The sequence below is a fragment of the Schistocerca cancellata genome, chromosome 9 (assembly GCF_023864275.1).
Source record: "Schistocerca cancellata isolate TAMUIC-IGC-003103 chromosome 9, iqSchCanc2.1, whole genome shotgun sequence".
In the NCBI taxonomy this organism is placed as follows: Eukaryota; Metazoa; Arthropoda; class Insecta; order Orthoptera; family Acrididae; genus Schistocerca; species Schistocerca cancellata.
Window position 1 is genome coordinate 506888717 of NC_064634.1, and position 22769 is coordinate 506911485.

At 42.8% G+C, this 22769-nt stretch overlaps 1 protein-coding gene across 1 annotated transcript in view; it reads left to right on the forward strand.

Annotated features, from left to right (window-relative positions):
• Positions 1-22769, forward strand: part of LOC126101533 (uncharacterized) — a 760565-nt gene that overhangs the window by 679307 nt on the left and 58489 nt on the right. Inside the window, exons 15-16 of the mRNA XM_049912174.1 lie at positions 479-619; positions 5264-5848. Of these exons, the coding sequence (XP_049768131.1) occupies positions 479-619; positions 5264-5848 (726 nt within the window). The remainder of the gene's footprint in view (positions 1-478; positions 620-5263; positions 5849-22769) is intronic.

Sequence of the window (22769 nt, forward strand, 5' to 3'; positions counted from 1 at the left end):
TGATGTATCCACATTTCATTTGTACTTTCTTTTGTTGTTTGTTATGGTAAGCTACTGGTCTGAGGAATTCAGGAGAATCAGAGTGTAAACTCTTCAGATCGAGGCAGAGTTATTCATCTTAGAAGACCCATTTCTGTCATTAGCAGTGTGTGTTCTGTTGTTTGTGTGACTACGATCCCCCCCCCCCCCCCAGCGATCCAGATAGCAAATACTCGCCGGCCGCTGTGGCCGAGCGATTCTAGGCGTTCCACTCCGGAACCGCGCTGCTGCTACGGACGCAGGTTCGAATCCTGCCTCGGGCATCGATGTGTGTAATGTCCTTAGGTTAGTTAGGTTTAAGTAGTTCTAAGTATAGGGGACCGATGACCCCAGATGTTAAGTCCCATAGTGCTTAGAGCCATTTCAACCATTTCAGCAAACTGCCCTCTGGCCCCCAAGTGGGCAGAGTTCACCACACCCTGCCTGTCTGTCTTTGCAGCGCGCCGGCCTCTACGGACGGCAGTCCGCGCCCCGGCAGTGGGCCGCAGGGAGACCGCGGCCACACCCCTGCCACTGCTGCGCCGCCCACGGCCAGCCGCACCGCTCCTCCGCCAGATGACTCTGCCGTCTCTCGCCTGCGGTGAGTTCCGCCACTACACAGTGCGACTTGTGGGGGGTGTCAACCATGTGTTGGGCGCAAGGAAATAGAATGGCGCTGTAGTGCGTATGTGGTAACACAGAGGTTATAGTTATCGAGAAAACTTATTCCTTTTACAAATTCTCGTGGCGACTAGCCATGGATGAAAGTGATTCCTTACATCCCTCTGTGGGTTCACCTTATGAGCTACATTCAGTTTAGGACACAAGATGTCATACACTGCAGTTATAAGGGAAAGATATAACAAAACAAAATCATTTTCCATGGATACAGAACATAACGATGTATTGGATGCAATTTCTTCTTTCGGTGATAGCTCTCTATCTGAGAATGAATCGTTTAGCAAACAGGTGAGACAGAAGGTGCTGATGCATTGAAAGTACTCCAAACTTCGATTTTATGTAAATAAATAATTTTGAATGCGAGTCTTTAGTGATTCTCAAACAGAAGTGGTGAAGAAATCGCAAGCAGGATAAAGCAAACAAAATAATATGCAGCAGAGTAAGTATATGGCGTGTTCTGGGGTGTGTCTTCAGATTTTGTATATTTATCTTCAAGTGACTTTTCGGAGTATACTTTGCACTGATAACTTATGCCCTATTGCGCTTATGATGCGCTCACCTCAACACACGACCACGCCTGGCTCAAACTTCCATTCTCTTTTCTATTGTGTTGGTGCATAAGTTAGTAGCGTTTTTCCATACGTTAATCAAGCACAACGTAAAACGGGCTTTAGTCATTTCTAACGTGTTCTCCTTCACTATTTGCAACAGATTCACACTCTCAGAGGATAAAGCGGCAAAGCAGGCACCAACAGAAAACATAATGGGCAGTGCCAGTAAGCTACTACATAACACGTTTTTATACATTCTAATATACATGTGAACCAAGAGTAAACTAGCACATCTGGAGATCACCTGTATAGACCAAATTACTCGGGAAGAATCGTATTCGCTATAACCAAACAAGAATTGTGAGAGATGGTCATCTAAAAAAGCAAAACAGTGAGCAGTGTAGGAGTACCTTTGCAGTTTTTTGAGTAGCCATTGGCGACAAGTAGAGATTAGTTCGCATTTACATATGATGAAATTTTAGCCGCACTAAGAGATTTTATTGGCGGACTGGCGCTGTTAATAGCATGGAACAATAGCGGAACACCACTGTAAGATTGTAGATAGATAGTATTACTCAATTTCGATTTCCAGTATTGGGATTCTGATTAAATAACGGATTAAAATCACTTCAGAAGAGAATCTACGCCTCGACTCAGTAAACTACACTTAGGAGCACGTCGGATCTGTTGGCAGACTAAACAAGTATATTTTATCTCTCACATCAATCTACAAATCACAACTAACCATAACATCGCATGGGACATTCCTTTTTGGAAATTGTTTGGGCATTCGGTATTCCGAACACTATAGTGTCAAGAGTGTGCACAGAATGCCACATTTCAGGCATTATGTCTCACCACGGACAACGCAGTGGCCGACAGACTTCGCTTTAAGACCGAGAACAACGGCATTTGCATAGAGTTGTCAGTGCTAACAGACAAGCAACGTAATGTGAAATAAGCGCAGTAATCGATGTGGGACTTACGACGAACGTATCTGTTAGAACAGTGCGGCAAAATTTGGCGTTAACGGGCTGCGGCAGCGGACGACCGATGTAAGTGCCTCTGCCAACTGCACGACATCGCCTGCAGTGCCTCTTCGGGGCTCGCGATCATATCGGTTGGACCCCAAGTGACTGAAAAAGCGCGGGATGGCCATATGAGTCCCGATTTCAGTTGGTGAGACCTGATGATAGGGCTCGAGTGTGGCGCAGGCCCAACGAAACCATGGACCCAAGGTGGCAACAAGACACTGTGCAAGCTGGCGAAGGCTCTACAGTGGATTGAGCTATATTTACATGGAATGGACTAGGTCCTCTGATCCTACTGAACCGATCATTGACTGGAAATGACTATTTCCGGCTACTTGGCCCATTGTGAACCATACAAATTCCATCGTTTTCTGGGAACATGAAATCCATGAATGGCTGCACATGATCTCCAAGTCATGGGGCTACAATTTTTTGCGATAGGTTTGCAGAACAATTTGGAGAATTCTAGCGCCCGACATGAAACCCGTCGAAAATTTATGGAACATATTCAAGAGGTCAGTTCGTACACAAATTCCTGCACCGGCAACACTTTCGCGGTTTGCGGACGACTGTGGAGGCAACATGGTTCATTACTTCTGCTGGGGCCTTCCTTCCTATGACTCTTCTTGCCACACCGAGCCGCTGCACTGTGCCGGGCAAAAGGACGCGGTATTAGGGGGCACCCCACGACTTTTGTCACCTCAGTGCAAATTTTCTGCTGTATCTGTGATTTTGGTTCTCATGACATCATGGGAGGTTGGCTACCGTAGTGGCACAGCGTCTGCCTCCAATGTCGTAAAACCGTTGTAGATTTTCACTCCACTTGGCACCGATTATAATTCTTATGGCGTGAAAAAAATGGTTGAGTGGCACTTTCATATTTCGCTGCAGCGGTGTAAGTATCTTGCTTGGCCAGCTTGTCTGCATTTTCATTTCCCTTTATTCCACTGTGCACCTTGAGCCATAACATGATGGTCGTCTTATGTAAGCAAAAAATCTCCTGCGTTGCTTCTACAATGTAGTGTACTACCTAATTTTCGATATGTTGGCGCAGTAGCATTTTAACAGCATCATTGCTGAAAGTGAGACTAATAAAACTGATTTTTTTTCCTGTCACTACTTTTGCGCAATTAAATCCCTCTAAAATCGCTATAAATCGGAGCAGTCTTCGTTTCTGGGCTGCAGATTTGGTTGGTCCATACTTTATTTAAGATTTTCAATAAACGAATTCATCCCTTCTCCAACGTATGTTGGAGCAATCAATAGTGGATGTTACTCGGTCCTGGTCTCATAGTTTTGCTATGCACTATTGCTAACGTCGTTTCCGATAGGTTCAACATACCATTTACTAGGTGTTCCATCAGACGCTCTATTATTAGTTCGCTTTTTCCTGCTCTTATCCGTTTGGGGTCAATTTGCATAAAATGTTTTCTAAAAGTATTTTAGATGTGGCGTGTAGTTTTCCCACTGCGGTATTAATACATCTTGTTCTCTAGATCTTATTCCAACATTGAGTAGGTGAGCTATTAGAAAAATATCGCGGCTTCCCTCTTTTTTTTTAATTTTGTGCAGACGCCGCTCCCTTGCCTGGAAGAGACAGAACTTAGAAGCGACAAGCCACAGAAGAGAATTTTCTGTAAAGTGTTTCTCTCCCCACGTTATCTGCCATCTCACGTTATTCTTCCCACCAGACCGGAGACGACCTGGCAAGGGCTAGAAGGGCGTGTTTTCTGGGACTGAGTCATCCGCTGCTCTTTCAGTATTATGTAACAGAATGGCACAATTCACACTCTCTTTAAAGTCTTTCGCATTCTCTGTCAGCATTTCCCCATATTCTGCCCACTTTGCTTATCTTATTTTGCATTTGCCAATTCTGATATCTCACTTGGCAGAATAATAGACAGAATTTGTTTATGAACTGATTTGGACTAATGAATAACTTTCTACATTGTATTCCTGATGACAGTGAACACATTTTACGGTATCACAATATATTGCGTATTAGACCCATTGCAGTGAGGCTGTCACACAAAACACATAATTTTTATCACTAAATACATGAGTAATATCAGGATTCTAGTGTGTGCAGGAGGTATACTGCGAATAGTAATCTAGCCAAGCACCTGAATCATAAATTTACTTTCACAAAATGGAGGATTTGGTGTTGCCTTTAGACACACTGCAGCCTCATGAAATTCAGTTGAAAGTGTTGCACATTTGTATGTGTGTGCGGGGGGGGGGGGGGAGGGGAGGGCGGTTGTGTCGTTCTGTGTGTGTGTGTGTGTGTGTGTGTGTGTGTGTGTGTGTGTGTGTGTGTGTGTGCACATGATTGTGTGAGTGTGTGTGACTTCAGGTGGATATTCTGGTTATCGTGGAAGCACCCTCTTCTCAACAAGTTAGTACATGTGTATGTATATGCCAACAAATATGTTTGTGTGTGTGTTGATAAATGACTTAAGCTATAACCATTGGTATATCTGACATATATCGATTAAACTGTTTTCTGTTAACCATTATCCTGCTCTGTTTGAAGAGGATAAGTGGACTATCTTTAAATACCTGAAGAACTGAGTAGTTTCTCGGTGCAAAGTTCGGGTGTATTAAAAAGTGGGTTTCTGCACTTAGATGTCTCTTATACCGTCATAAGCCATCTGTTTCCTCGGAAGGCAATGACTGTGCAACAGCAGCATTCTGAGGTCTAAGCCCTAAATGTCAGGAATCAGTGTGACAAAAAATGATGACTAAATGTCTGGAGTGATGGAATGTAGGAGTTTTAAACTGATGAAGACTTTGGGACTCACTGCACATCTGTACTTTAATCAATGGGGACTGTCCCACTGTTTCATAACACAAACGGAGAAAATTGCAGATTGGTTAGTGGTCGTTGGACAGATCTACTTTTGGAACTGGTTTCATCTCAGGTTCTTCTGCAGTATTCTTAATCAGAAGTATGTTATCTGACAGTTTACCGTTTTTGTACAGGAGCATTCCTGAAAAGGAGAAGAACAGCAGGCTGATTCAGGCAGCGAAGGAGGATGCAGTCGCCGAGCTGCAGACTCTACTGGCAGCTGGTGCGGACGTGGGAGCGAGAGATGAGAGCGACGACAGGTACACCGCCCTGCACTGGGCAGCAGAGAAGGGACATGAGAAGGCTGCGAGGTGCCTGGTGGAGGGTGGAGCAGAGGTGGACGCCAGGTGCAGTGACTGGCAGGAGACGCCCCTGCACAGGGCTGCATTCCGTGGCCACGAGGCTGTGGCGCGGCTGCTGCTGGAGGCAGGGGCGGAGGCTGATGCCAGGAACAAAACGCAGAGTACACCCCTGCTCTTGGCTGCAGAGAAAGGCCACGTGGCTGTGGTGCGGCTGCTGCTGGCGGCCACTCCTTACCACAACGCCAGGAATCAGTGGGGGCGAACGCCGCTGCACAATGCGGCTGAGAACGGCCACGCAGAAGTGGCAGCTGCACTGCTCGAGGCAGGGGCCGACCGCTGGGCCAGGAATAACGAGGGGAAAACCCCACTGGACCTCGCCACGCAGAACAACCACCAGCAGCTGATAGACATGCTAAGGTGAAGGTAGCCGTCCGACAGACATCCTTGGAGTAAAACGAAAAGAGCTCAAGTCAGTGACTTTTCTTCATAATTAAAATAAAGAATATGATAAACTTAAACCTGTGGTCATTCACATTTTCTATACTCCCACTTCAAGGAGAACGCTGTACCTCGGCACACTTTTATGGCTGCTTCTAGTGAATCCTTCAGCAGATATTTAGTACATAATCTTATTCCAATTTTCAATCATGGCACACACCTTTTATTTTTGCGGGATTTTTCTGAAATTATAAAAATGCTGCAAGATTAAACTTCTCTCAAATGCGAAAACATGTTCGAAGGTTTGACACGGTCATGAACTTAGGAACAAATATGCGACTGAAATTGAAACATACAGTATTGACTGCAGCAGCCTAACTGTTACATTATTACTCTACTACACACCAATAATTAGTAAATTATATGAAATTAAAAATACATTTTATAATGAAACGGCTAAAAATTGGTTCAAATGTTTCTGAGCACTATGGGACTTAACTGCTGCGGTCATCAGTCCGCTAGAACTGTAAATACTATATAGTTCCTAGCCTCATCTCTAACAACAACAGAATGTTACAAAATGGAGCAAACTGCTTATTGCATTGCTTCATCTGAAGCTAAAATGTATTTTTGTCGAATTTTCTTTTGCCCCCCCCCCCCCCCCCCCCCCCCCCCCGAAGGAGGCGGGCTGGCAGCAGCATAGTACGCCGCTCTTCAGCCTACAGAATTTTTAAAACATACCAAAAAGATAACAAACAATAAAAGCAGGCGATAAAAACGGAGACATAAATTGTAAAATGGCGGAAGTTGTGGAAGTTAAAACATAAAACAAAGGATTGGCGATGCTAATAAGATACACAGGAAACAGACAGGTAAAATAGTAGGCAGACAATTAAAAAACACGGCGACAGTTTGCTTTCTGTTCACAAGAGATACAAAAAAATCACACCCAGCAACAGTTTGATTTCTGTCGCAACACTTTTGAAAAGACGCACAACACTCAACACTCACTTAAAACTCTTCACTAAAAAGTCGGCACGAAAATGACACACCGCTGCCAATGACAGATTGGGGAGGGACTCATGTTTTCCTGGATACATTATCCTGTAGGTACAACACATCTCTAACTTGTAAGTAGGCGAGTATCATCATAGAAAGAGGGACAGTAAGAGATATCTACGAGGTCATATTGAAGACTAATACTTGAGAAATCTTTATGCCGTTTCCTAGATTGGCTGACGTTACATGTCATGAAGGTTACTTAGCCGACTTTCCCACTTCGCTGACACAAGCTGCTGCTCGCTGCTAGTAGAGAACTCTACACTGAAGCATGTGACATGGCTTGGTGTGACGTAACTATCTCAGCGTTCAGCAAGATTCTCACAAACTGTCCACACACAGAGCATCTCTCCTTCTCCACAACAGTGCTATACCACACAAGAGCACCGCATATCTGTAACTATCCGATACCTCGACTTCACTGTCCTCGAACATCCTCCACACATTTCCGACTTGGGCCCGTCCTGCTTTCACGTGTACCCTAAACTTAAAGAACGCCTTCGAGGACTTCAGTTTGTTTTTCATATTGATGGAAAGGTGCAGGTTGCGGCTTCTTCAGTAAACATTCTGCAGTGACAGTATCAAAGTGAAGGTCTTTCACTGTCAAAAATCTGTTCTTCGCAGGGGTGAGTATGTTGTGAAATAAATATGCATACATGAAGAGTAAAGATGTACAATGGAAATAAAATTTGCTTTATTTAAAAGCTATAAGATTTTTCAAATAAAAAATATTCGGAGGTATTATTTTTCATCACACCCTCATAACAACTAATCCAACAAGATGCAAGCTTCCTTTTGTGAAAACAACAAAAATCCGCAAATCATCTATTACTGAGAAACACCAGTTATTCCAGCACCTGATTACAGAAAAGTAGTTGACAGGATGGGGTTTTTGCCATGTGAAACTATTGCAGATTTCACCCTACCCAGATAACAGTCACGTATTTCTCTACAGCTTGAATGTAACTTCATTGCAGACCCAGCATTGAAATTACTTCTGTGTCTCTTGTGCAGTAATTTGTGTCTGTACAAACAGTGTGTCACCATTAGTAATAGTCACATGACATTAGTTCTGAATCCAAACTGAATATACTCACGCATCTGCAGTACAGATGATTTGATAGCTACTGTGTTTAATTACAACGTGGTGTCAGTTGCAATATTCACACCAAGTTATCTGCTTATCTGAAATCGCGTTATTTGTTTATCACTATTTCAAAACAATCATAGAACAACCTCTAATCTTACAGTTCCCACACAGATGTAGTAATGCGGTAATAAAATGTACCACCATGTATCACGTGATGTGGGTCTCCAATCACACTCCAAAGAGTACATCTACATCTACATCTACATTTATACTCAGCAAGCCACCCAACGGTGTGTGGCAGAGGGCACTTTACGTGCCACTAACATTATCTCCCTTTCCTGTTTCAGTCGCTTATGGTTCGTGGGAAGAACAGCTGCTGGAAAGCCTCCGTGAGCGCTCGAATCTTTTTAATATTGCATTCGTGATCTCCTCGGGAGGTATAAGTAGGGGGAAGCAATATATTCGATATCTCATCCAGAAACGCACCCTCTCTAAACCTGGACAGCAAGCTACACCGCGATGCAGAGCGCCTCTCTTGCAGAGTCTGCCACTTGAGTTTGCTAAACATCTCCGTAACGCTATCACACTTACCAAATAACCCTGTGACGAAACGTGCCGCTCTTCTTTGGATCTATCTCCTCTGTCAACCTCACCTAGTACGGATCCTACACTGATGGAGCAATACTCAAGTATAGGGCGAATGAGTGTTTTGTAAGCCACCTCCTTTGTTGATGGTTTACATTTTCTAAGGACTCTCCCAATGAATCACAACCTGGCACCCACCTTACCAACAATTAATTTTATATGATCATTCCACTTCAAATCGTTCTGTATGCATGTTGTTTTGGTCTGCAGTCCTGAGACTGGTTTGATGCAGCTCTCCATGCTACTCTATCCTGTGCAAGCTTTTTCATCTCCCAGTATGTACTGCAGCCTACATCCTTCTGAATCTGCTTAATGTATTCATCTCTTGACCTCCCTCTACGATTTTTACCCTCCACACTGCCCTCCAATGTTAAATTGTGATCCTTTGATGCCTGAGAACATATCCTACCATCCGATCCCTTCTTCTAGTCAAGTTGTGCCACAAACTCCTCTTCTCACCAATTCTATTCAATACCTCCTCATTAGTTACATGATCCCATCTAATCTTCAGCATTCTTCTGTAGCACCTGATTTCGAAAGCTTCTATTCTCTTCTTGTCCAAACTATTTATCGTCCATGTTTCACTTCCATATATGGCTACACTCCATACAAATACTTTCAGAAACGACGACCTGACACTTAAATCTATACTCGATGTTAACAAATTTCTCTTCTTCAGAAACGCTTTCCTTGCCATTGCCAGTCTACATTTTATGTCCTCTCTACTTCGACCATCATCAGTTATTTTGCTCCCCAAATAGCAAAACACCTTTACTACTTTAGGTGTCTCATTTCCTAATCTCATTCCCTCAGCATCATCCGACTTAATTCGACTACATTCCATTATCCTCGTTTGTCGATGCTAATCCTATACCCTCATTTCAAGACACTGTCCATTCCGTTCAACTGCTCTTCCAAGTCCTTTGCAGTCTCTGACAGAATTACAATGTCATCGGCGAACCTTAAAGTTTTTCTTTATTCTCCATGGACTTTAATACCTACTCTGAACTTTTCTTTTGTTTCCTTTACTGCTTGCTCAATATACAGATTGAATAGCAGCGGGGATAGGCTACAACCCTGTCACACTCCCTTCCCAATCAGTGCTTCCCTTTAATGTCCCCCAACTCTTATAACTGCCGCTTCTGGTTTCTGTACAAATTGTAAATAGCCTTTCGTTGCCTGTATTTTACCCCTGCCACCTTCAGAATTAGAAAGAGAGTATTCCAATCAACTTTGTCAAAAGCTTTCTCTAAGTCTACAAATGCTAGAAACGTATGTTTGCCTTTTCTTAATCTTTCTTCTAAGATAAGTCGTAGGGTCAGTATTGCCTCACGTGTTCCAACCTTTCTACGGAATCCAAACTGATCTTCCCCGAGGTCGGCTTCTACCAGTTTTTCCATTCGTCTGTAAAGAATTCGCGTTAGTATTTTGCAGCTGTGACTTATTAAACTGATAGTTCGGTAATTTTCACATCTGTCAACACCTGCTTTCTTCGGGATTGGAATTATTATATTCTTCTTGAAGTCTGATGGAATTTCGCCGGTCTCATACATCTTGCTCACCAGATGGTAGAGTTTTGTGAGGACTGGCTCTCCCAAGGCTGTCAGTAGTTCTAATGAAATGTTGTCTACTCCCAGGGCCTTGTTTCGCCTTAGGACTTTTAACGCTCTGTCAAACTCTTCACGCAGTATCGTATCTCCCATTTCATCTTAATCTACCTCCTCCTCCATTTCCATAATATTGTACTCAAGAAAATCGCCCCTGTATAGACCCTCTATATAATCCTTCCACCTTTCTGCTTTCCCTTCTTTGCTTAGATCTGGGCTTCCATCTGAGCTCTTAATATTCATGCAAGTTGTTCTCTTTTCTCCAAAGTCTCTTTAATTTTCCTGTAGGCAGTATCTATCTTGCCCCTCGTGAGATAAGCCTCTACATCATTACATTTGTCCTCTATCCATCCCTGCTTAGCCATTTTGCACTTCCTGTCCATCTCAGTTTTGAGACATTTGTATTGGTTTTTGCCTGCTTCACTTACTGCATTTTTGTATTTTCTCCTTTCATCAATTAAATTCAGGATCTCTTCTGTTACCCAAGGATTTCTACTAGCCCTCGTCTTTTTACCTACTTGATCCTCTGCTGCCTTCACTATTTCATTCCTCAAAGCTACCCATTCTTCTTCTACTGTATTTCTTTCCCCCATTCCTGTCAGTTGTTCCCTTATATTCTCCCTGAAACTCTGTACAATCTCTGGTTCTTTCAGTTTATCTAGGTCCCTTCTCCTTAAATTCCTTTTGCAGTTTCTTCAGTTTTAAACTACAGTTCATAACCAATAGATTGTCGTCAGAGTCCACATCTGCCCCTGGAAATGTCTTACAATTTAAAATCTGGTTCCTAAATCTCTGTCTTACCTTTATACAATCTATCTGAAACTTTCTAGTATCTCCAGGGTTCTTCCGTGTATAAAACCTTCTGTGGTGTGCATACTGTAAGACCTTCAGTTCACACACCATCAGATTATTTGACTTGTCGCTCTAACGAAGTAGGCGCGTGTCAGCAATATGTCTCGTGGTCTTATCGTGGCGTGTTTATCTTCTGCCGTTAGGTCAGACGATAGAAATGATTGACGGTGACCAACTTTAAACAGAACTTGATTAATTTTCACACATATTTATTAAAATAATAGCAAGTGTAAAATTACTTAACTTGATTCAGGATGCTATTTACAATTGACAGTCTTCAGTTCCTTTGGTCATGGTACGTTAATCTTATTTTCACATATCTCTGATACTTGACAAAGTGTCTATACATTTCTTCATGGCTATGTACAGGAATATGATAATCTTATTAGGCGCAGACTGAAACTTGACTATAGACTGGTACAGAAAAACAGAAAAATGCAGATTAATGCAGATTGGTGCAGATAAATGCAGACTAATGCAGACTGACTAATCGGAGGTCTGTACACTCGTTGTAATACCTCGAGCGTTCTGGTATCACTGCGTGAGTGTGATCTGCGAGGAGAAAAGGTTCTACGTTAGCAGCAATCTCATTGGCTGCGTTACATATTAATACGCGGATCGGCGGAAGCAGAATTTGGTCCGTTTCTAAGACAGCGCCATCTCGTAGTGCGGAGACGGACGAGCGCTATGCCTGCACTGTTGTGCTTAGCGGGGCGCGCTCTATTGGGAAAGTTGTGTACGCGCTGACTACGTGGAACTATGTACACAACACCTTCTTTAATGATTCTTTAACCAAGTGTTAGCTATGATTAAGTTATGCTCTGAGCAAAATTGTACCAGGTGGCTTCCTCTTTCATTTCTTAGCCCCAATCCATATTCACCTACTACGTTTCCTTCTCTTTCTTTTCCTACTGTCCAATTCCAGTCTCCCATGACTATTAAATTTTCGTCTCCCTTCACTACCTGAATAATGTCTTTTATCTCATCATAATTTCATCTATGTCTTCATCATCTGCAGAGCTACTTGGCATATAAACTTGTACTACTGCAGTAGGCGTGGGCTTCGTGTCTATCTTGGCCACAATAATGCGTCCACTATGGTGTTTGTAGTAGCTTACCCGCACTCCTACTTTTTTATTCATTATTAAACCTACTCCCAGATATTTTTCAGAAGAAAGTACCACCAGTTTTTGTTCTGCTATCATATAATCATACAATAAAAGATCCTTCTATGAATTCACAATCCATTACATTTGTTTATGTTAAGGGTCAGTTGCCAAGTGCTTATCCGCTGCAGATCTTCCTGCATTTCGCTGCAAATTTCTACTGCTGCAACTTCTCTGTATACTACAGCATCATCCGCGAAAAGCCGCATGGAACTTCCAACACTATCTACTAGGTCATTTATATATATTGTGAAAAGCGATGGTCCCATAACACTGCCCTGTGGCACGCCAGAGATTACTTTAACGTCTCTAGACGTCTCTCCATTGAGAACAACATGCTGTGTTCTGTTTGCTAAAAACTCTTCAATCCAGCCACACAGCTGGTCTGATATTCCATAGGCTCTTCCTTTGTTTATCAGGCGACAGTACGGAACTGTATCGAATGCCTTCCGGAAGTCGAGGAAAATGGCATCTACCTGGGAGCCTGTATCTAATATTTTCTGGGTCTCATGAACAAATAAAGCGAGTTGGGTCTCTCACGATCGCTGTTTCCGGAATCCATGTTGATTCCTACAGAGTAGATTCTGGGTTTCCAGAAATAACATGATACGCAAGCATAAAACATGTTCTAAAATTCTACAACAGATCGATGTCAGAGATATAGGCCTATAGTTTTGAGCATCTGCTCGACGACCTTTTTGAAAACTGGGCCTACCTGTGCTCTTTGCCAATCATTTGGAACCTACCGTTCCTCTAGAGACTTGCAGTACACGGCTGTTAGAAGGGGGGCAAGTTCTTTCGCGTACTCTGTGTAGAATCGAACTGGTATCCCGTCAGGTCCAGTGGACTTTCCTCTGTTGAGTGATTTCAGTTACTTTTCTATTCCTTGGACACTTATTTCGATGTCAGCCATTTTTTGGTTCGGGCGAGGATTTAGAGAAGGAACTGCAGTGCGGTCTTCCTCAGTGAAACAGCTTTGGAAAAAGGTGTTTAGTATTTCAGCTTTACGCGTGTCATCCACTATTTCAATGCCATCATCATCCCAGAATGTCTGGATATGCTGTTTTGATCCACTTGCTGATTTAATGTAAGGCCAGAACTACCTAGGATCTTCTGTCAATTCTGTACATAGAATTTTACTTTCGAATTCACTGAACGCTTCACGCATAGTCCTCCTTACGCTTTGACAGCGTTTAGCTTCCGTTTGTATGAGAGGTTTTGGCTGCGTTTAAACTTGCAGTGAAGCTCTCTTTGCTTTCACAGTAGTTTCCTAGCTTTGTTGTTGAACCACGGTGGGTTTTTCCCGTCTCTCACAGTTTTATTCGACATGTACCTGTCTAAAACACATTTTCCGATTGCCTTGAACTTTTTCCATAAACACTCAACATTGTCAGTGTCGGAACAGAAATTTTCATTTTGATCTGTTAGGTAGTCTGAAATCTGCCTCCTATTACTCTTGCTAAACAGATAAACCTTCCCCCCCTTTTTTTTATAATCCTATTTACTTCCACGTTAAGGGATGCTGCAAGGGTCTTATGATCACTGATTCCCTATTCTACGCTTACAGAGTCGAAAAGTTCGAGTTTGTTTGTTATCAGTAGGTCCAAGATGTTATCTCCACGAGTCGGTTCTCTGTTTGGTTTCTCGAGGTAATTTTCGGATAGTGCACTCAGTATAATGTCACTCGATGCTGTGTCCCTACCACCCGTCCTAAACATCTGAGTGTCCCAGACTATATCTGGTAAATTGAAATCTCCACCTAAGACTATAACATGCTGAGGAAATTTATGTGAAATGTATTCCAGATTTTCTCTCAGTTGTTCTGCCACTACTGCAGCAATTTTCCCTTCTCCCACATTTCCCTTCTGTGGATCTTCAGTGCATTTCCCTCATGCCGCTGTCATGCCAGTGGAGCTTCTGCAGTGGCCGCCATGCAACCCACTGCTTAGAAACTTTGCCGAGAGCGCCCTCATTGACAAAGCTTGCAGTCTGCTGAACTACGGCTCTCAAGAACTGTAAAAAATGAATGACGAATTAGAGTAGGTAATCCAGCCATAAGTCTAAACACTTTGTATGAGTGCTATTGCCATTTGAATCGGTAAAAACTCATATTTTCAAATATCAAGACACAATGGAAAGAATTATGTAGCTGCCAGGGAGCACTGATTAAATCAATGAAGAAAGTTAAAAATTTGTGCCAGACTGGGATATGAACCCCAGTCTTCTGCTTACTAGGCAGATGTCCTTACCAATGCGCCATCTAGACACAGTGATAATAGCAACTGCACACACTACTCTAGAACACCTCCTATCAGATTTAAATTCTCAACATATACCACACACTACTGTTGTCATGGCTCTTGCCCATTATCCTCATTACTTGCTGCATTTCTCCGATTCCCATAAGAGTTCGAGCGTCGTCTGCACCTTAAAGTGATCGTTGGGAATCCTCACTTTAATTATATTTGTGGTGTGTTGTTTTTGATGGTAATGAGGATAAGAGGCAAGGGGCACTACATCATTAGTGTGTGGGTAAGTTGAGAATCTTTGTCTGACAGGAAGCATGCTAGGCTGGACAGGAAGCATGCTAGGCTGGTCTCTGCGGTTGTCAAGACCACTGTGTCGAGATGGTGTGGTGTTCAGCACATCTGCATAGCAAGCAGGAGCCCCGAGTTTGCATCCAGGACTACCATATATTTTCGGCTTTTCCCATTGATTTAATCGCTGTCCAGTGTTCGTTTGAGACTTTATTCATAGTGGCTGCAGGATCAAAATGGTGTGTGTTCATTCAGACACATTCGAAAGATCAGACATCATGTATATATTTTCATATGTAGCAGTACAGATAAAAATAAATTGCAGTTTACCAAAATAAACAATAAAACATTATGATCAGCAGTCTCAATTGCTGCTGTCTTCCATGTGCTAGCTATAGTCTATGTTATGAACTATGATTTAATGGCGATGTAAAGTAATACTGTTTGAGACTTACTGTCAAAAACCAAGAACCCGCAATTAATTATGCACCAGGAGTCTATTTTGTTGACAGTGGAGCAGTACAACTAATAAAGAATGAATGCATGTACAAAAATTAAATTGAAATCTTAAAAACGATTCATGACTATTTTTCGCCATCAAACTACAACCGTCCAAAGAATTGAAGTTTCATTTCAGGATGAAGCCATATTATTAACTATAAACAAAGAGAGCAACATATACTACATTACGTGGCATATAAAATATGGCACACATCAGGCTGAATTCTACATCAGACTTCAGAATTGAAAGATTAACAGTACATGAGATAAGTTTCTTTATTTTGGCTCATAAATCAGGGAAAAAAGTCTATTTACGTTATTGTTACTTTAATAAAATGAACTATTGATATCCTTATTAATGGAAATTACACAGTTTCAATAACTTTCAGTAAAAGTTACAGTGGAATAATTATTCTGAATATTTATAAAAGTTGAGCCATTCCATACTGATGCCAGCAACAGCATTTGTAGATAAGCATCCTTTCGTACATCAGTAACTCAACATAGATGTACCACTAATGTCCTTCATTTAGGGAGTCATCAGCTGCAAACTCACACCATGATGAGCTCATTTCATTTGAAAAATCTTTCAAAATTGCATATACTAAATCTGAGTCATCTACACTAAATGTACAGGAATTGAAGTTCTTTATTTTGCATCATAAAATTAAAATGGTTCAAATGCTTCTGAGCACTATGGGACTCAACATGTGAGATCATCAGTCCCCTAGAACGTAGAACTACTTAAACCGAACTAACCTATGGACATCACACACATCCATGCCCGAGGCAGGATTCGAACTTGCGACCATAGCGGTCACGCGGTTCCAGACTGAAGCGCCTAGATCCGCTCGGCCACAGCGGCCGGCTTTGCCTTATAAATCAAGTAAATAAGTTTGCTTAACTTACTGTTACTATAACTAAATAAATTGTTGATATACTTATTAATGGAAATTATATAGTTTCAATCACTCTCAGCAAAAGCTATAGTGGAATACTTCCATACTGATGCCACAAACAGCAGTTGTACATAAGGAGCCTTGAGTACCTCGATACGGCTGCACCACTAATATGATTTACTGAGGGAGTCATCAGCTGCACACTCAAACCACGATGACCAGGTTTCAGTTGAAAAATATTTCAAATTTGCAGGAACAAAATCTGAGTAATCTACATTAAAAGAAAGTACTGTTGATCTGGCACGAGGACAGCAAATGTAAATTAGGTGTCCATTAATATTCACCGAATGGTTAAAGAAAAACCTCATTCCTGCCAACCAACATTAGCTTCAAAGACATCGATCAAGCAAAATGCACGTTGCGCTCCTCACAGATTTCACTCGGAAAGAAATGGCTCAACACATACAAGTGCATGCAGCATTTCATGTTTCCAAGAAGCATTGGAATCACAACTACATTTGAGTCATTAGCTGAAGTACGAGATTACGGGGTACCCAATGAGACCTGACATTTGATTGTGGATTATTTTGTAGAGGGGGAAACAGCATGTTACCCTAGATGTGGAGTGACTGGAAGAAGTAGAGGTAACTGCGACTGTGCCACAGGGAAGTATGTTGCGGCCATTGCTGTTTATGTTTTATGTTAATGAAATAGCACGACAGTATACATAACCTCATTTTTTGCAGTTGATACAGTTTTACAGAAGGAAGCGTTCTGTGACAAAAACTGTACAACAAATATTCACAGCTTTTAAGCGTTAAGTGTTGTGAGAAAATTTGCAGTTTGCGTTAATTTGTCATAAATGTAAAACAGTGCACTTCAAAACATGCAAAACATAATGTCCTTTGATTTTAATATCAGTAGGTTGAAACTGGAATCTTGGAACTCACACAGATATGTGGCTGCAGCAGTTTGTAGGGATATGAGCATAATGATCGCGTGGGCTTGGTCGCAGGTAAAGCAGGGGGTAGATCTTGGTTCATTGGCACGACACTGGGGAAATGCTGTCAGTCAACGAAGGAGAGCGCTTACAAGTAGCTTGCACAATCAGTAATTCAATATTGTCCTTGTGTGTTGGATTCATAGCGAATTCAACTAACAATCGATATCAAATATGTGCGAAATAGCACGAATGATCACAGATTGGTCTGACACACTGCAAAGCATCATAGAAATGCTCAAAAACTGGAAGACGCCTTAACATAGACGACCCCGACACCGTAGAAGCATACTTGTATGTTGCAGAAACTGGTGTTACTTTAGGAACATAGGAAAATGCCACAACCCTCGACACAAGGGATAGCATAGCAAGATCAGACTTTTCACAGTGTGCACAGGGGCCATTTAACGGTCACACTTCCCTCAGTCCCTATGCGAGTGAAGCTACTGTGAAGTATGATGAGAAACATACTGTACCATGCACTTCACTGGTGTGCAGAGTATGGATGTTGATGTAGAAATTTTCAGAAACCCACCAGAGCTATGGAGAATACAGGCCAGGTGGTGCCCCATAACAATTTTGATTGATATCTTTCACAAGTGGGCCAGTACACATTGCAGACATATGGACCATAGCATCCCTTACACGATTCCAGAGGTCTCCGCACTGATTAAGTAAGCAGCCAGCGGAAACGTTGCTAATTTTACCTTCAGCACCAGTTTCCCACATTTTTATCGAAATGGGTTCCTTGGAAACGTTATCTTTCTTCCAAAAGTCCTATTCAAATCCCATCTCTTCGGAGTTACCCCTTCGTCTACAGAATACCATCCCATTAAGATCACAGCGACGTCTACAGCCACGGATTGCAAACATTGCTGCAGTGCCCTAGAGTAGGTTGCGGTGGTCTCTTTTATACAGTTTCAAAGAATCCTCCTAACAAATCTAAGTCTCCCGTACTGCTTGGATGGTGACGATCGAAGTAGCTGATACTCTGACATCAACTTGCATATCCGCAATACTGTCTTGATATTGATCGCTATGAAAATCAGAAAAGTGTTGAGTGAAGATGTATCGAAAGAGAGAAAGAAGTGGTTATAAAAAATCTTTGTGTAAAGTGTTGTGACGTATGGAAGAGAAGTGACGACAACGACAAGTGGAATAAAAGAAGTGGTATAGGCAACGCAAATTGTGTCTTCGACAACGCGTTGTTAAAGCTGGAACAAAACATCGTTTATAAAATAAGACTCTAAGCGAATAATACAACAGGATTTAACATTGCTACAGTGGATATATAGGCAAGAACTGTAGTGGCATGGCTGTGTGAAACGTGTGAACGACGACATTGTCACGGTGGTCTGGCTAATTTTTCCATTACTTTTGTGGAACGTAATGGAAACACATATGCTCCCTAGTCTAGGGCGATGGAGACCTGTACAAAAATTAGCTGAAGTTGAATGTTGGCCTGCTGTAAGTTTGTTGGGCAAGTCATATTAAACAATAAGTATTCGTTTCTAAAGCATATTTCTTTATACAACTGTTAATGTTTGTTTAATTGAGTCAACCTGAGGACGCAGACCAACAGCCACTGTCTACATCGAAGGAATGACTTCCCGGTTAAAAAACGCACTAAAGCCGGTCTCATTATCAAAGTTTTTCTCACAGTATGACAATATTTTTGTTCCCTACTTCATAGTGAACTAGAGAGCTAGCATCCCAATGCACTTGTATTACGACTAGTACGAACACAGGTTTCGACATGGGGTACAAAAACTCTCAATAAAACCGTCCACACCGGATGTTCATGATTATCCCCGCTTAAATAGTCTTCTATCATGGTGTTGTTCAAAACACTACATGTCTGTTGCTCTGTAAAATGCTAGAAAAATGGTCTATCTACCTTGTACAGAAGGTGGTACAGCGCTCATGTCTCGCTAGCTGACACAAAGAGAGGCATTGATCTTGGCTGCTGCCCTCGCATAATCAGGTACTTCCCCCGTTTGACCAATTGAAATCGTTCATTTATTTGTTCAACGGTTGACCATTGTGCATATAATTGTCTGTGTGTTTCATGTTGTAATTCCTTTTTATTTTTACAGGGCTATGTTCTGATAATGAAATATCAAAACGCTTCAAGAAACTAACTAGTGAAAAAGACTTTTCACCATTCGTTAAGTGTCAGTTCTGAATCGTCATTTTCCATATAGATGGAAGCATTTATCTATCAAGTGAAGACATAAAACTCTATTCGTGTAGTGTATGTGATGCACTAACCTATTACACAACATTATGTAAATACCTTTAAATATGTGTCAATCGATCATACTTTGGCATAAATTCACCTTTCCCTCTGAAACTGACCTACAACTCTCAAAAATCGACGTACAGATATCATCAAATAACGGCAACTGTAAGAATATAAAATACAAGTTTTTAAAAAAATTTATAGAGCATAATGATTTATGGTTATCCTCCATTTTAATCTGATCCCATTCGTCATATCTTTCCTGTTCATCTAAAAACGTACTATCGTGACTCACAATCCACGTCCATTATCAAAACTTCGCCAAGATTCACAATCGGATCACAAATCAACTTATAGGGCACAAGCTACACTCCTGGAAATTGAAATAAGAACACCGTGAATTCATTGTCCCAGGAAGGGGAAACTTTATTGACACATTCCTGGGGTCAGATACATCACATGATCACACTGACAGAACCACAGGCACATAGGCACAGGCAACAGAGCATGCACAATGTCGGCACTAGTACAGTGTATATCCACCTTTCGCAGCAATGCAGGCTGCTATTCTCCCATGGAGACGATCGTAGAGATGCTGGATGTAGTCCTGTGGAACGGCTTGCCATGCCATTTCCACCTGGCGCCTCAGTTGGACCAGCGTTCGTGCTGGACGTGCAGACCACGTGAGACGACGCTTCATCCAGTCCCAAACATGCTCAATGGGGGACAGATCCGGAGATCTTGCTGGCCAGGGTAGTTGACTTACACCTTCTAGAGCACGTTGGGTGGCACGGGATACATGCGGACGTGCATTGTCCTGTTGGAACAGCAAGTTCCCTTGCCGGTCTAGGAATGGTAGAACGATGGGTTCGATGACGGTTTGGATGTACCGTGCACTATTCAGTGTCCCCTTGACGATCACCAGTGGTGTACGGCCAGTGTAGGAGATCGCTCCCCACACCATGATGCCGGGTGTTGGCCCTGTGTGCCTCGGTCGTATGCAGTCCTGATTGTGGCGCTCACCTGCACGGCGCCAAACACGCATACGACCATCATTGGCACCGAGGCAGAAGCGACTCTCATCGCTGAAGACGACACGTCTCCATTCGTCCCTCCATTCACGCCTGTCGCGACACCACTGGAGGCGGGCTGCACGATGTTGGGGCGTGAGCGGAAGACGGCCTAACGGTGTGCGGGACCGTAGCCCAGCTTCATGGAGACGGTTGCGAATGGTCCTCGCCGATACCCCAGGAGCAACAGTGTCCCTAATTTGCTGGGAAGTGGCGGTGCAGTCCCCTACGGCACTGCGTAGGATCCTACGGTCTTGGCGTGCATCCGTGCGTCGCTGCGGTCCGGTCCCAGGTCGACGGGCACGTGCACCTTCCGCCGACCACTGGCGACAACATCGATGTACTGTGGAGACCTCACGCCCCACGTGTTGAGCAATTCGGCGGTACGTCCACCCGGCCTCCCTCATGCCCACTATACGCCCTCGCTCAAAGTCCGTCAACTGCACATACGGTTCACGTCCACGCTGTCGCGGCATGCTACCAGTGTTAAAGACTGTGATGAAGCTCCGTATGCCACGGCAAACTGGCTGACACTGACGGCGGCGGTGCACAAATGCTGCGCAGCTAGCGCCATTCGACAGCCAACACCGCGGTTCCTGGTGTGTCCGCTGTGCCGTGCGTGTGATCATTGCTTGTACAGCCCTCTCGCAGTGTCCGGAGCAAGTATGGTGGGTCTGACACACCGGTGTCAATGTGTTCTTTTTTCCATTTCCAGGAGTGTACTAATATAGCAATGGTCGAGTGTTCATTCAACCAGTTTTATTATAAACCTAAAAGTTTTCCACCGATAAATCAGAAAATTATTTCGTGTATTGGAATGTGTCATCCGTGAAACATACAAATTTGCCGTAAATTATCAAGGTGCAAATGCTGTGCAGAAAACTACAAACGCCTAACTCAGTGATCAGATGGCGCAGGAGAAGATCTTAGTCGCTAATTATAATAAATAATCCACTAAGTGTACATACTAACAAGTGAAAAACGGTATACTAAATGACTACATAAGCTGCTAGACGTGCATTTTTAATGGACGCTTGCATAAATTAATGACAGTACAGTTATCAAGCAAATTTTCAGGACGGGAACGAAATAAAGAATTATTTACATAATGGCCACGAGGATGGCATGCCTGCTCTTCTGTAATGCATTATATGGTAATAAACAACGCAGAATACAGGTGAAAGTTTCGAAATGACACGAGAAGCGGACAAGAGCCTCGGGGAAGAGAGGGAGAGAGAGGGCGGTATTTCTGCAGAGTGGGCAGCGGCAGACAAGGATAGAGACAGAGGAGCAATGACCCTCACTTGAATTTCCCACTAGACCCATCAAGTGTGTCTCACAATACAGTATAATAGGACCCAGTTATCTCGACTTGCATAGACGTTTTCTAAGAAAGTATCAGCTACATTCTCAGACGTTGTCTACTGCGAAGAGTCGACGTGGAAAGTGAAAATTATAACAGAATGACTTCGCTGCTATTTTACTACGTGACACTAACTTACACTTTTATTTCAGTTTGTTCTAACGAACAACTTCAGTGGCGGGTTTCGACCTTAGTGCCAGGTTTCGAAGCTTGACAACAGGTGTCGAATGAATTCGGAAACTCGCCGTTAGAAACGTAATAAGGCGGTGGTGCTCTGAGGGAACCTGAATTAGCAGAGAGGCGGTTCTGACGTTGCGAATGGTAATGGAGGCAAGACAAGCCGATACACCTTCCTACCATTTGTCGACCAAGAAAAGACGTTCAACAATACAGAATAGTGCAGTTCTCGTGAGAATATGAGTCATCTCTTGCGCAAGGCGGCTAAAATGAAATATGTAGAAGAACCCATAGGGAATAACACACTGAAGCGCCAAAAAAACTGGTATAGGCATCCATATTCAAATACAGAGATATGTAAACAGGCAAAATACGGCGCTGTGTTCGGCAACGCTTAAATAAGGCAACAAGTAGTGTCCAGCACAGTTGTTAGATCGCTACCAGCTAGAATGGCAGGTAATCAGGATTTAAGTGAGTTTGAACATGATGTTATAGTTGGCGAACGAGACACAGCATCTCCGCGGTAGCGATGAAGTGAGGATTTTCCCGTACGACCATTTCACGAGTGTACCGTGAATATCAGGAATCTGGTAAAACATCAAATCTGCGACAGCGCTTCGACCGAAAAAAGATCCTGCAAGAATGGGACCAACCACGACTGAAGAGAATTGTTCAACGTGGCGAAGTACGAA